This window comes from Sinocyclocheilus grahami, unplaced genomic scaffold (genome assembly GCF_001515645.1).
Source record: "Sinocyclocheilus grahami isolate Dianchi unplaced genomic scaffold, SAMN03320097.WGS_v1.1 scaffold266.1, whole genome shotgun sequence".
Taxonomy (NCBI): Eukaryota; Metazoa; Chordata; class Actinopteri; order Cypriniformes; family Cyprinidae; genus Sinocyclocheilus; species Sinocyclocheilus grahami.
Window position 1 is genome coordinate 567,483 of NW_015505445.1, and position 13,436 is coordinate 580,918.

General features: G+C 37.7%; 1 protein-coding gene across 2 annotated transcripts in view; it reads left to right on the top strand.

Moving 5' to 3' along the window:
* LOC107599411 (contactin-3-like) overlaps positions 1 to 13,436 on the top strand; it is a 71,716-nt gene that overhangs the window by 23,887 nt on the left and 34,393 nt on the right. For both annotated transcript variants that reach the window (XM_016290990.1, XM_016290991.1), the window contains one exon: positions 6,476 to 6,651. In XM_016290990.1, the coding sequence (XP_016146476.1) occupies positions 6,476 to 6,651 (176 nt within the window). The remainder of the gene's footprint in view (positions 1 to 6,475; positions 6,652 to 13,436) is intronic.

The window sequence follows — 13,436 nt, forward strand, 5'->3', positions numbered from 1 at the left end:
AAGTAGCACAACTATTGTTACTAAAGTTAAGCCATGATAAACTGTTGTAAGGGTGTTGATGTGTCGTTTGAAAAGCTTTAATTTCTGTTGGTGTTTCTCCACTTGTTTTGTCAGCGCTGTTTGCCGAGGTTGTCTATCTGTTTGAGGTGTTTAGCTGAGTTGTTTGACTTCCCCAATAGTGTTTTTAAAGTAGACAATTCTCAGTAGAGTTCAAAAGTGTCACACAGGTTTAGCGGCCTGTGTTGTATTGCCCAACACTTCACATAAGCAATTGTATTTTCACACATCTACAAAACATGCTGATGTGCTTCATTCACCCCACTTATGGTATGCGCTTTGAAGAACATTTAGCGCTTAACATGTAAAAGCACGGGGCGAAAGAATTTCAGCATACCGGCATTACGCAGAAAAAAACATCACAGTGCAGAAACAACCCTGACCCTAGCATATCTCTAGGATTCTGTGGTTTGTTCTTTTTAGTCCGGCAAAAGCGCAGTTGCATTAATGTGGTAGTGTGGGTCTACAGGGAGGGATAAGTTAGAACGTGAGGGAATTTGAGGCCACAGGACAGCCATGACTTCTACCCACAATCCTTTGTGGGCTCTTGTGGTCGACAAACACTCGTAGAGCAAGAATTTATATTATACATTTATGCAACGAAAAGCTGCTAACAAAAGCAATTCGCCAAAGAGCCACCAATATCCATTATGTACAATGGCAGGTTTATTTGATAACTAGATTAGGAAGCAAGCTAGAGAAGAAGAAAACGTGTGTGACTGTGCAAGTGCATTGGTTAAATGGTTTGTGGTGGTTAAGTGCTTGCTGAAAGGAGTGTTCTTTAGGTCTCAGCAGTTAGATTGGAGGTTTGCAGCTCATTCCAACAAAGAGGAACAGAGAGAGTGAAGGTTTTGGAAAGGGACTTTTTGCCTCATTGTGAAGGAACAACAAGGCGTTGCAAGTAACATTTTTATCAGTTTATGCTTGCCTGGGGAATCAAACCCATGACCTTGGCATTGGTAGTGCAAAAGAAGTTCTGTTTTACTCACAGTCACTTTATGTCTCCCTGTGCTGCTGTTTTAAATCCTTTGAAAGAGCTCAGAATCTGTTTTCCCAGCCTACATTTAACCTGACAGAATTTTCAACCTGCCTAGCATGCTTTTGAGATTGTAAGGATTTGAACCCTGGTCCATGGAGCAGGCAGTCATCAGAGATGAGAATGTGAAGGAGAGCTGGTTAAAATGCAGAGAATATACAGAGAAAGTCAGAGGTGCTCTTGTGTCGGCCCTCATTAACTTGACTCCAGCGTGATCTTTGTTGAACGCAGGTTGCTTTCTCGGTTGTATGAAGCACTGCGGAGCATTCTTTTGGAAAGATAATTGGAGCTGACTGTTTTGTACGTCACCATTTTTATTTTTTTGCACTTTCCATGTGCACTTTTCTGATATTTTTCTAATGAGCCGGTGTAGGCTTTGTCTCTGGGCATTTTGTTAATGTAGTCTGAAGTAACATAGACATTAGAATGATGATTATGATGATGTAGACGTTAATCGTGACAGTAATAATAGCATGAGGATCATGATACTGATGGAGGCTTGGACAGTTTGGTGTGCAGGGGCATCATAATTGTCCATTAAACTTCTCAGATAACTTTTGGTCGTGGAAAGAACAGCACTGGAGACCCTAGGCCCTCTACTCATTATCTGAAAATACTTCGGCTACCATTCACTAATAAGCCTTTTTGATTCTTGTTAAACAGCTCCTTGGAGACTGGATTGTTTGTAATTCGTCGTCTAGCCTTTAAAAGCGATCATTCATGCACCAATTACTGTCAGGATACATGAATTCTGTTAACTTAACCTACCACTGTGATTGTGATCGTTGCTGTCCTGTAGTATGATTTCAAATAGGACTGAATACAAAAAGAGCATCTTATCCATGGGAAATCATTAAAAAATCTTTGAGATTTAGAGTGTATGATGTTAGGGTCTTTTGAATCTTTAGACACAATGTGCTTGTCGCTGGTCCAGTACACTCAAACGGTACTAATATGTACTCTTTATAGGTAGATGTAAGGGAAACTTTGAGAGCACTGCCCCAGTATCAAGCTGTTGTATTTAAATGCATGTTATTGATCTTATTGTGAATGATTCATCCATTCGTATGCACATAAAAAAATTACCTTGTAATTTGTTATCAAAATTAATCTGTGAAACAACAGACTTCTCTCTGGTGATGTATACTGGACTATTTTGTCTGCATATACCCCGCCCCTTTCTTACAAATTCAGCTCTGCCTCCATCCAATCAACAACTAATGGAATGAACCAAGTACCTGCCATATATATTTACATTTTTTAACAAACCATTTCACTCAGATACATGTTTCAATGCAGAAAAAAAAGTATTTTTCCCCTCATTAAAAGTTTTATAGTTAATAAAATGAGTAGCACTTTTGAAAAATATGACATTCACTTAACATAAAGAGAAGGGGGAAGAGAGGGTGGTAGAGGGCATGATATTTGAATTAGCATTAAATTATTTTCCCCCTGAATACTCATACAGCATCTCAGCACAAGCGGTAGAAATCAATATTTCCTATTTCCATATTATTCTAAGGCTATTGATCCATCAGAAGCAGCTCGCCTCTGAGTTCTGAGATATATTTAATTTTCTAGTCTAAACTGAAAAAAATTAATAAATAAATATAGATGAGGCAATGAAAAGTAGTCAAGACTACAGGTGCATCTCAATAAATTAGAATGTCGTGGAAAAGTTCATTTATTTCAGTAATTCAACTCATATTGTGAAACTCGTGTATTAAATAAATTCAATGCACACAGACTGAAGTAGTTTAAGTCTTTGGTTCTTTTAATTGTGATGATTTTGGCTCACATTTAACAAAAACCCACCAATTCACTATCTCAACAAATTAGAATATGGTGACATGCCAATCAGCTAATCAACTCAAAACACCTACAAAGGTTTCCTGAGCCTTCAAAATGGTCTCTCGGTTTGGTTCACTAGGCTACACAATCATGGGGAAGACTGCTGATCTGACAGTTGTCCAGAAGACAGTCATTGACACCCTTCACAAGGAGGGTAAACCACAAACATTCATTGCCAAAGAAGCTGGCTGTTCACAGAGTGCTGTATCCAAGCATGTTAACAGAAAGTAGTGGAAGGAAAAAGTGTGAAAAAAAAAGATGCACAACCAACCGAGAGAACCACAGCCTTATGAGGATTGTCAAGCAAAATCCTTCACAAGGAATGGACTGAGGCTGCGGTCAAGCCACGACATTCTAATTTATTAAGATGCACCTGTATACCACTTATGTTGTGTGCAAAACATCCATATTAACAACACATGCAATTGTATTATTATAATCCTTTATAAATGTTAATATTGTTGCATATTGTGTTTTTGGTTACACTTTACTTGAAGGGGTGTGCATAAGACTGACATGACACCTTCATAATCATGACATGACACATGTCATGAATATGAAGGTTTTTTTATGCATGTTTATGACAACTGTCATTAAGTGTCATTCGCTCAGTTATGTAATTTTTAATGCAAAGATGACATTGTTTGTCTTTGTTATGGGCTATGGTTAGGGGTAAGGGTAGGGGTAGGGTTAGGTCAAATAATGTCATATTTGCATTCAAAATGACATAACTGAGCGAATGACACTTAATGACAGTTGTCATAAACATGCATAAAACCTTCATATTCATGACATGTGTCATGTCATGATTATGAAGGTGTCATGTCAGTCTTATGCACACCCCTTCAAGTAAAGTGTTACTGTTTTTCAGATGCTACTCTTGTAGAGTTCTTCCATATATCTGCATTGGCAGCTCAAGCAACAAATGACGTGTCTTACAGCCTCATGATTCATCTTACCTACAGAAATATTTATAATAATTGAAATATGGCATTATAGTGACAAAATCTTGAAATCACAGATATTCAGTTTTCATAAAAATTTGAAGAACTATTGTTGTGTTTAGGTGGTCTGTGGATGTTCTGATTTAATCAAAGTTGTTGGAGAATGGCTAGTCTACACTAAGAAGTAGATGGCAACATTATTTTGTGCAGGGGTATACAACCTTTCAGGATAACACACTGGTTATTTCATTCATTTTATTCACAGAGGGGCCCACTTTATGTGGGATGCAGGAGCTTTGTTGATTCATCACGCTATTGAAAGTGTATTAGAAAACTAGATTAGTTTGATGCTATAATATTATACTTGACTACTTTGTGAGAACACAAATATTGTCTGTATTTACAACAAACAGCCTCGCAGTAATCAACTGTGTAAGCCTGCAGGCCGAATGTCACAGTAAATGATATAAAATACAGTGGCTATGATATGTAGCGTCTGGACCACTCCAACACACAATATATATTTTGTTAGCTAGATTTCACAAATACTTTGTAACACCCCAGGACGCCGAACAAGACCCTGGTTTCATGGTAACCCGATACATTTACAACCTTGTGGAATGCGAGCCGGCTCTCATTCTGCTTTCTCCAGAAACAAGGGGTAAAAATGCACAGGAGAAATGGACTGTTCTACTAATTAATTCATAGGAAAACCTTCTTTGAATGAACACCCATTTTCTTCAGGCCAGTGTGTATATTATTGCTGTGTTGTATTTAATCTGTTGTATTATAGACTATTTTTATCCGTGCTTACGATAAACCACACATTCATATAAGTAACTATTTCATGTCTAGTATCTATGAATTCGCCTTCTTATGATCGAAACAAGTGTGTATATTATATGCTGATACCTATGCAACATATTGATGTTCTAAGAATCGGTACTAATTTGTGCCTCAACACTCCAGCGAATTACATATGCAAAATACCATGCTTACAGACAAAGACTCATAAAAATCCTCAGTATTTCCAACCTCCCGCTTGGGATTTCAGCCTTCCTCATTGGACGAACCCATCTTGAGAGGCGTGAATCTCTGCAGGCTTTAAAAGGCCACACTCCAATTAGACTCACAAATGATGACTAAAGGAGTTAGATTAACTTGACTGCCACACTGAGATCAATAAATAATGCAGCAGAAATGGGCTTCGGAGAGCTGCAGTAAATCTACACTTTGTTGTCTGTCAGATTTGGGAGAGACTAGAGTTTTCAGTTACTTTTTAAAACCGCATTGTCCACCCCACTCATTAGTTTTTCACACCATTGTGGAATAATGTAGATCCTGCCAACACCTTTATTTCCCCATTGTTTCCAAATTCCAAAGGTTTTCTGCCAAGTTTTCACTCTCAAATGCCTGATTCAGCACAACTCAGGATGATTTTTAAGGTCAGTTCTGAATAGTTGAGTGCTAGATATCTAATGATGTGAAAAGGTCTGAGTTGATGCATTTTTCCCTGTTACAGAAGTTGGCATTCATTTTATGATTACAGTTATTGATTAAGCTGGTTTTCTGATGGGAAACATTCCACTTTTATAATATAATTTTCCTACTTTGTAATGGCATCAGCAAGAATAATAAACCCGCAAATTAGGAGGAATGTTATTGCATTTCATAACAAAATATTAAACCAATTGCCATTTATTTTAAAGTAAGACAGCACAAGCACACTCTTCAATGAAAATATTTTACAAAAATATTTTTTTTCACCCTAAATAGCATGATATAATAAATAGTATAAATAGTAGTAAATAGCATTTTCACATAAATAGTATTTGGATGCTTTTGCTCTATGTTGTTGGAACATGTCCTTAGTGAATATGACGAACTTCACATGTGGTTACTCTTAAACTCGAGGTAAAACACACACACACAAACACACACACAAAAGGATAAGTTGGATAAAAGTAACCACAAAAATGATAATGAACAAGATTCTGAGAAAAGTTTTTGCATCGTTTGGTTTGCAGATGCCACATTGGTTTAATGTTAAGTTAAAAAATAGTTTGTAAAATTAAATTAAAAAAAATTATTTAGCAACCAGCAGATTATTACATTCTGAATAAATCTTGAGATATCACATTAGTTTTGTCAAGCAGTCCGAGTTGCTGTTTAATTTGCTCTATTTTTTCACATGCCATGTAGATTTTTTTTTCATATTCCACATGTAAGTGTAGCTAAATAATTGAAATCACTTTGAAAAATAATGAACCTTTCATAGTTTTTCATAGCAATTTGATCATTGGAAACTAAAACCAACCTACTCACGACTAAATATTGCACATCTTCAAGGTCGATAAATAATTAGATATTTCTTATTCTAAAGCACTGTTTGCTTTCTTTCATCAGTTATTAGTCTGCAGACTGTACTGCAGAAGAACAAAGAATGAAAACAAATGTCAGCAATGAGCTTTGTTTCATGTTAAATCTGGCTGTATAATGAAGCAAGCTTCATCAGATCGATGCATGTGATGGATATTGGTTAGCTTCTATGGAGACCACAGTCCTGATTGTGTTTGCGTCTCTCCAGATGGTCTCTAAACGGAACGCTCATTGATCTTCATGGTGACGAGAGGCATCGCCTGTCTGGGGGTAACCTGATCATTACTGGCCTGGATCGGGACCAAGACAGCGGTGTCTACCAGTGCACTGCCTCCAACGCCCAGGGAACCATTCTCAGCCAGAGAGCCACACTACAGTTTGCATGTAAGTTATATGAAAGTATTCATTTTTAGATGCTGTGTGTCATTTTTCGTTGTTAAAATTAGGGTTTTCGGTCAATTTGTCAATGTACAGTATGTATTTGATGCTTTTCCCAAAGCCACTTATATGAAAGAGATTAAATAAATTATGATTAATATATTATTATATCAATTATAATTATTAAATAATAAATTAGTATAAATGCACACAGTACTATTCAAAAGATTGGTGTCAGTAATTTGTTTTTAAAGAAATTCAGCAAGGATGCAATAAATTGATCAAAAGTGATAAAAAAAACGTGATTGAAAAAACTTGAACTTACATTGATACAGAAGATTTCTATTTCAAATAAATACTGTTCGTTTGAACTTTTTGTTCATCAAAGAATCCTGAAAAAAACATTTATCACTGTTTCCTCAAAAATATACTGCAAGCTATAAATATACTATAACTGTCAATATTTATAGTAATAAGAAATGTTTCTTGAGCACCAAATCAGCATATTAGAATGATTTCAGTGACCATGTGACGAAGACTGGACTAATGGCTGCTGAAAATTCAGCTATACATCAAAAGAAAAATTGCATTTTAAAATATATTAAAATAGGAAACATTTATTTTAAATTACACTTATATTTATTCATCATAAATTGTAAGAATATTTCACAATATTACTGTTTTTACTGTATTTTGATCAAATAAATGCAGCCTTAGTGAGCATATAAATCTTACTGAAATATTTAAAGGGGTCATGTGACATTGCTAAAAATAACATTATGTTGTGTATTTGGTGTAATGCAATGTGTTTATGCGGTTTAAGGTTCAAAAAACACATTATTTTTCACATAATGTACATTATTGTTGCTCCTCTTTGCCCCGCCTTTCTGAAACGCATCGATTTTTACAAAGCTCATCGGTCTGAAAAGCGAGGTGTACACTGATTGGCCAACTATCCAGTGCATTGTGATTGGCTGAATACTAGGGGTGCTCCGATTGATCGGCTACCGATCATTATCGGCCGATAATCACATTGGGATGATCGATCGGCGGTCTCTAAAAGGCCGATCTAAAAAAAACGATATCAAGCTGATGACGCTGCTGTGAGAGGTTTGGCACGACATGCAGAGGCACCGTCTCAGTCTCTGTCCGGCGCGGGTGAAATAATTATAATGCTAAGGTGAGGTACTCGCCTTCATATTTCTTCATTAAATAACTTACAAAGTAATTTGAAAACCTAGTGTGAGAGTAACAGCTTGAGTGATTCACCGCGCACGCTCTCACTTTCTCTCTCAAAATACGCAAATAGCTTCAAATTACCACACATCCCATCTGTCTATAAGCGAGCTGCACAGTTGACAGAAATTGTCACTTGCACAATCGAGGCAGTGTTACATCGTCACTAAAGTTTATATAAGTAAAGTAAAGTTTTTGCATTACTTTTTAATTCTTGCCAGTGTTTAACCATTCAGCGCTCGCGCACTCTCTTGTAGACCGTGCGCTCATGCACATTTGCAGTGCACACACATAATGCCAGGTTCACATTACTCTGTTTGCAGCGCGTGGTATTTTTTCCGTGCTCATGTTAACGGATTAAAGCATTCACACTGCACATGGCAGTGCGTTCAGGAACGGTGCGTCTGCAGCAGTGCAGAGATCGTTTCCGCACCGAGTCTATTTTTGCTGTGATACACGTGCTGAATTAAAGTGACAGCACATTGTTTGCAGTACATATGAAAACGAAAATTTAGCAATTGCACCATAAATGCATATAATTAAAGTATACTGTCTTTCACAGTCAACACATATGGCTTGTTGACTAGTTTTAAAGGAAAAGAGCACTTTAGATAAACAAGGCAATAACAGATGCACTTTTGGAGGTAGGAAAACAAAGTTCTTTATGAACCACAGGATTGCTTGTAATAAAGATTTCAATGCAAAAGGAAAGGCAGTAGAGCTGACTATTTCTGTCAATGGTAAGTTTGTGATAACGTAAGAAAAGTTGTTTAAATATGTTGCCACTTGCTTGAGCAACTTAATATATAAATTTAGAATTAAATGCAAAAGTAAAAAGCATTGAATGATGTGTTGCTTATATGTATTGTGTTTAAACATGTCTGTGAAAGACTGCATTACCGTACTGTGTAAAAAAAGAATTGCAATGGTGAAAAAGCATTTTCAGTGACAATGTTTGGATCTGAAATCAAACTAATGGAAGGATTATAATGTTGGAATAAATGTTGTGTTTGTGGTAAAACTGGTCAGTAGCGGACTCCTGTGTGAAAGATGCTTCCCCTCACACAAGAGTCACCTAAGAGGGGAATTTCCCCCATTTTCAAAAATTCAGGCCCTGAATAAATGTCAAAAAAAAAAAATCCTGATTGAAGTATCACTATAAATAGTTATAAATTATAAAAAGAAGGCTTTCCCCTACCCCAACTGAATACCTCAAGCGTGTGATGAAAATGTTACGCCTCTTACCATACTGTGATGCCCTGTGTCCCGGCGCAACAAGACAAAAACAATAAAACCCATTACAAAAGAAGCATTTGTTGCATCCAGTTGGGACATAATTACTGATTATAATGACTTATACTGTCTTTTTACGCGTTGCGTATCGCACTGCGTAAACATAAAACCATGTCTGCATTTGTGATCGGAGAAACAACAAACAACAAGCTCTACTCTACACTGCTCAGAACTCACGTTTGAATCGTCAGTGGCAAATTCTTTAAATATAAAAAAACGTACTTACAGGCTGTGAGTCAGAAGCGCCAGACTGTCCTTGCAAAGTTGGAACTGCCCCACTTTATAGAAACAGACACCGGCATTGTAGGCTATACTCTCCGAGGATCAGGAAACAGTCCTCATCCTCCGCAAAATGTGCTGAACACATCTGAATATTTGGGTTGAACTGTTGTAAACATAACTGTAAATACAACTTAACCACTGATTTCTAGTTGTGTCCTTTTTTGGAAGGCCAAACAAAGTAGTTTCGCTTTCACAACGGCCGGCGGGCATGAGAATGTTGCAGCCGGTGCATTCAATGAAGGAGCGGCCGGCAGGCTTGTGGCAACCCCATGTGAAGACCCCGGACTGGACTCGGCTTCGTCCATGGTGAAAGCCGATCTGGCGATTCACAGCGCGAAGTTGCTGTATTTCCTCAGCGACCAGCACGGATCAGCTCTAGGCATGACGAAGCGGATATCATCCTCTTTTAGAAGGCCAAACAAAGTAGTTTCGCTTTCACAACGAAACACACAACGCCTTCACAACATGACGGCGGCAGCAACAATACTACAGCGAGAATAAAAGTTACGACTTCTTTCTTTGCATGAACATTTGGGCGGTGTTATGCAAATCTTCCCACATCGTGACGTAGACATGTGGGGGCGTGTTAGAACAAGCCATTTAGGTAGGCGTGGTTGACTCTTAACTTTTATAAAGAATATCTCTTTGAATTTGAGACTTTAGTCTTTGCAACTTTACAGATCTTCTTTATGCACCAAGAGCTTGTAACACTCCAAAGAGAAAGTAAAAATAGAAATTGCATCATATGACCCCTTTAAATCCAACATAGCAACATTAGCTCAACCAATACCATTGAGTTTGGGGCATGATTTGTCCAAGCAGTGGCAAACTGGAGGAGCGTTTGACTGAATATAAGCGATATTGTAAAAGCACCAGCTTTGATGTTTGGTATTCACATGGCATTGCTGAAGAAAGAGCTATCAAACGAGCTGTCAAATGTGACAATTTCACAGGGTGAAGCACCATTTCAGGAACTGCCCCACTTTATAGAAACAGACACCGGCATTGTAGGCTATACTCTCCGAGGATCAGGAAACAGTCCTCATCCTCCGCAAAATGTGCTGAACACATCTGAATATTTGGGTTGAACTGTTGTAAACATAACTGTAAATACAACTTAACCACTGATTTCTAGTTGTGTCCTTTTTTGGAAGGCCAAACAAAGTAGTTTCGCTTTCACAACGGCCGGCGGGCATGAGAATGTTGCAGCCGGTGCATTCAATGAAGGAGCGGCCGGCAGGCTTGTGGCAACCCCATGTGAAGACCCCGGACTGGACTCGGCTTCGTCCATGGTGAAAGCCGATCTGGCGATTCACAGCGCGAAGTTGCTGTATTTCCTCAGCGACCAGCACGGATCAGCTCTAGGCATGACGAAGCGGATATCATCCTCTTTTAGAAGGCCAAACAAAGTAGTTTCGCTTTCACAACGAAACACACAACGCCTTCACAACATGACGGCGGCAGCAACAATACTACAGCGAGAATAAAAGTTACGACTTCTTTCTTTGCATGAACATTTGGGCGGTGTTATGCAAATCTTCCCACATCGTGACGTAGACATGTGGGGGCGTGTTAGAACAAGCCATTTAGGTAGGCGTGGTTGACTCTTAACTTTTATAAAGAATATCTCTTTGAATTTGAGACTTTAGTCTTTGCAACTTTACAGATCTTCTTTATGCACCAAGAGCTTGTAACACTCCAAAGAGAAAGTAAAAATAGAAATTGCATCATATGACCCCTTTAAATCCAACATAGCAACATTAGCTCAACCAATACCATTGAGTTTGGGGCATGATTTGTCCAAGCAGTGGCAAACTGGAGGAGCGTTTGACTGAATATAAGCGATATTGTAAAAGCACCAGCTTTGATGTTTGGTATTCACATGGCATTGCTGAAGAAAGAGCTATCAAACGAGCTGTCAAATGTGACAATTTCACAGGGTGAAGCACCATTTCATCGACTTCAAACTCCATCACTCATTCTCATTAGTCACCAGCTTCAACAGCATCTTTGTATGCTGTGTATTGACTCGCCATATTAATATCTGTGCTGTCTGCTTCACAAAGTAAACTGCCAAGTATGAGAATAGCCATAGCCACCTGGCCTCTTGCATGCTTAAAGAAATCAGAAGCTCAAATCAGTTGGGAGAAGGATTGTTTGAGATGAGAACACTCCTGGCTGTGGACTCCTTTTGTCTGACAATGAAGACTCTTCACTCTCATGCTATCTAACTATTGATCCAACCATGGGAATAATCAGAGCATCACACAGCCCTTAGGAGCAGATTCCCATCTTTATGGGTGGGATAATGAATCTCACTTCAGGGGACTGGTTAACAGGACTTGCTTGACATTTATTTCCTGTATTGATCATTGGTTAGTCAAAGGGGAATTATGATTTTAATAGGATGATAATGCCGCTGGCTTTGATAATATGTCATTGTGGCATTTCTTATCTTTCAGACAGCTGTTGAAAACTGCATCATGCGTTTGCAAGCCAGTTTGAAACACATGCTTAACTGTAAAAATTGTCATTGGGAGATTTATTCCATGGTGGCTTTCTATTGGCTGTGTATTGGCGTAATCCTCTCCTGGGGCAAGTTTGGAATGAGTACCTTTCTCAAGGGTGCAATAGCAGCAGAGCAGATTTGTGACCTGACAAACTATGGCTCACACAAGCTCCCTAGAATTCAAAGCCCATTCAGATCTGTAACCAGTAGACCCAATATAACAATACAATTGTGATTGGGTGATCATAAGTATGTTTAATTTGAGTTTTTGTATATTACCACTTAGAACAGTTTAGCAACCACATGGTTATTATAGTTTTAATTTATTTTTAATAAAAAAAAAATTTTTATTTTTGTTTGCCTTTTAATTTAGTGTAGTTTTTGTTAGTTTTCAGATTTCATCATTTATTTTTTTTTAGTTACTTTTTAATTTTTGTTTTTATTACTTTTTTTGTAGTTTCATTTAGTCAGTTTATTTAATTTTTTGTTTTAGTTGGACTGCAGAAGTTAATGTGCTGCCTGGTATCATTTAAAGCATTAACAACATTAAATAAAACTATTAAAATTCTACATTTTATATACAAGTGTTTTTGCTATCTAGAGCCCTTTTTAATGGTCAATATGTATGTAAAGGTTTAACGTTTAATAACAAACCGTATTTTAAATTCAAAAATTATTTTGTGGATGTTTTTATTTTAAATAATTTGTCAAAAAAATTTGTTTTTGTTTTTTAGGATTTTAATTTTCATAAAACGTTATTTTTTTTTTATTTCTGCTTTACTTTTTATTAACTTATAAAATAAAACATTAAATAAACCTTATGTATGCCAAGCTTTGAGTGTTTAATTGAACAGCACCGTGAAGTTTAATGTTCCGCCATCTCATATGAAGAAAGAATCAATAAGAGTTTTGGAAATGAATCAATAAGCACTTAACTCATCGACCTTCACATACAGATATGAATGTTTGACATTTATGAAGCAACGCCATTCACTGTGAAGATGTTTGGCTTACCGCACAGTCTACAGCCATCACATGAGTCTTATAGATTTTAGCACAAGAGACCATTAATCAGCGCCCGTGGCTCTTAATCCGTTCATTCTGTTACTATGAGCCGAGCGAGTCCTGCTCTTTCCACTTCCACCACAGCTCAGTACGACCTGGCTGTGTGGGACTTCTTTTCGGTCAGCAGGGAATCTCTCATTAATATTTCCCACTGTTTTCCACCACCTCTCCCTAGCCCTGATGTTTTATTCTGCTTCTTTTGTTTTTCTGTTTTTCCTTACTCTGTAATTTGTCTTACTGGTCACACTGACTCTATATTGTTTGTGTTGGGGAGCCTGGTTCTTGGCTTGTTTGCTTAAGGGTGTGGAATTGGCACAGCAGGCTTTGGTTACAGAAGGCCTTCTCTGTCACGAAACAAGGAGAAGGTTTTTATCATGCCAGGTATACGAGCCAGCTGCCAACTTTC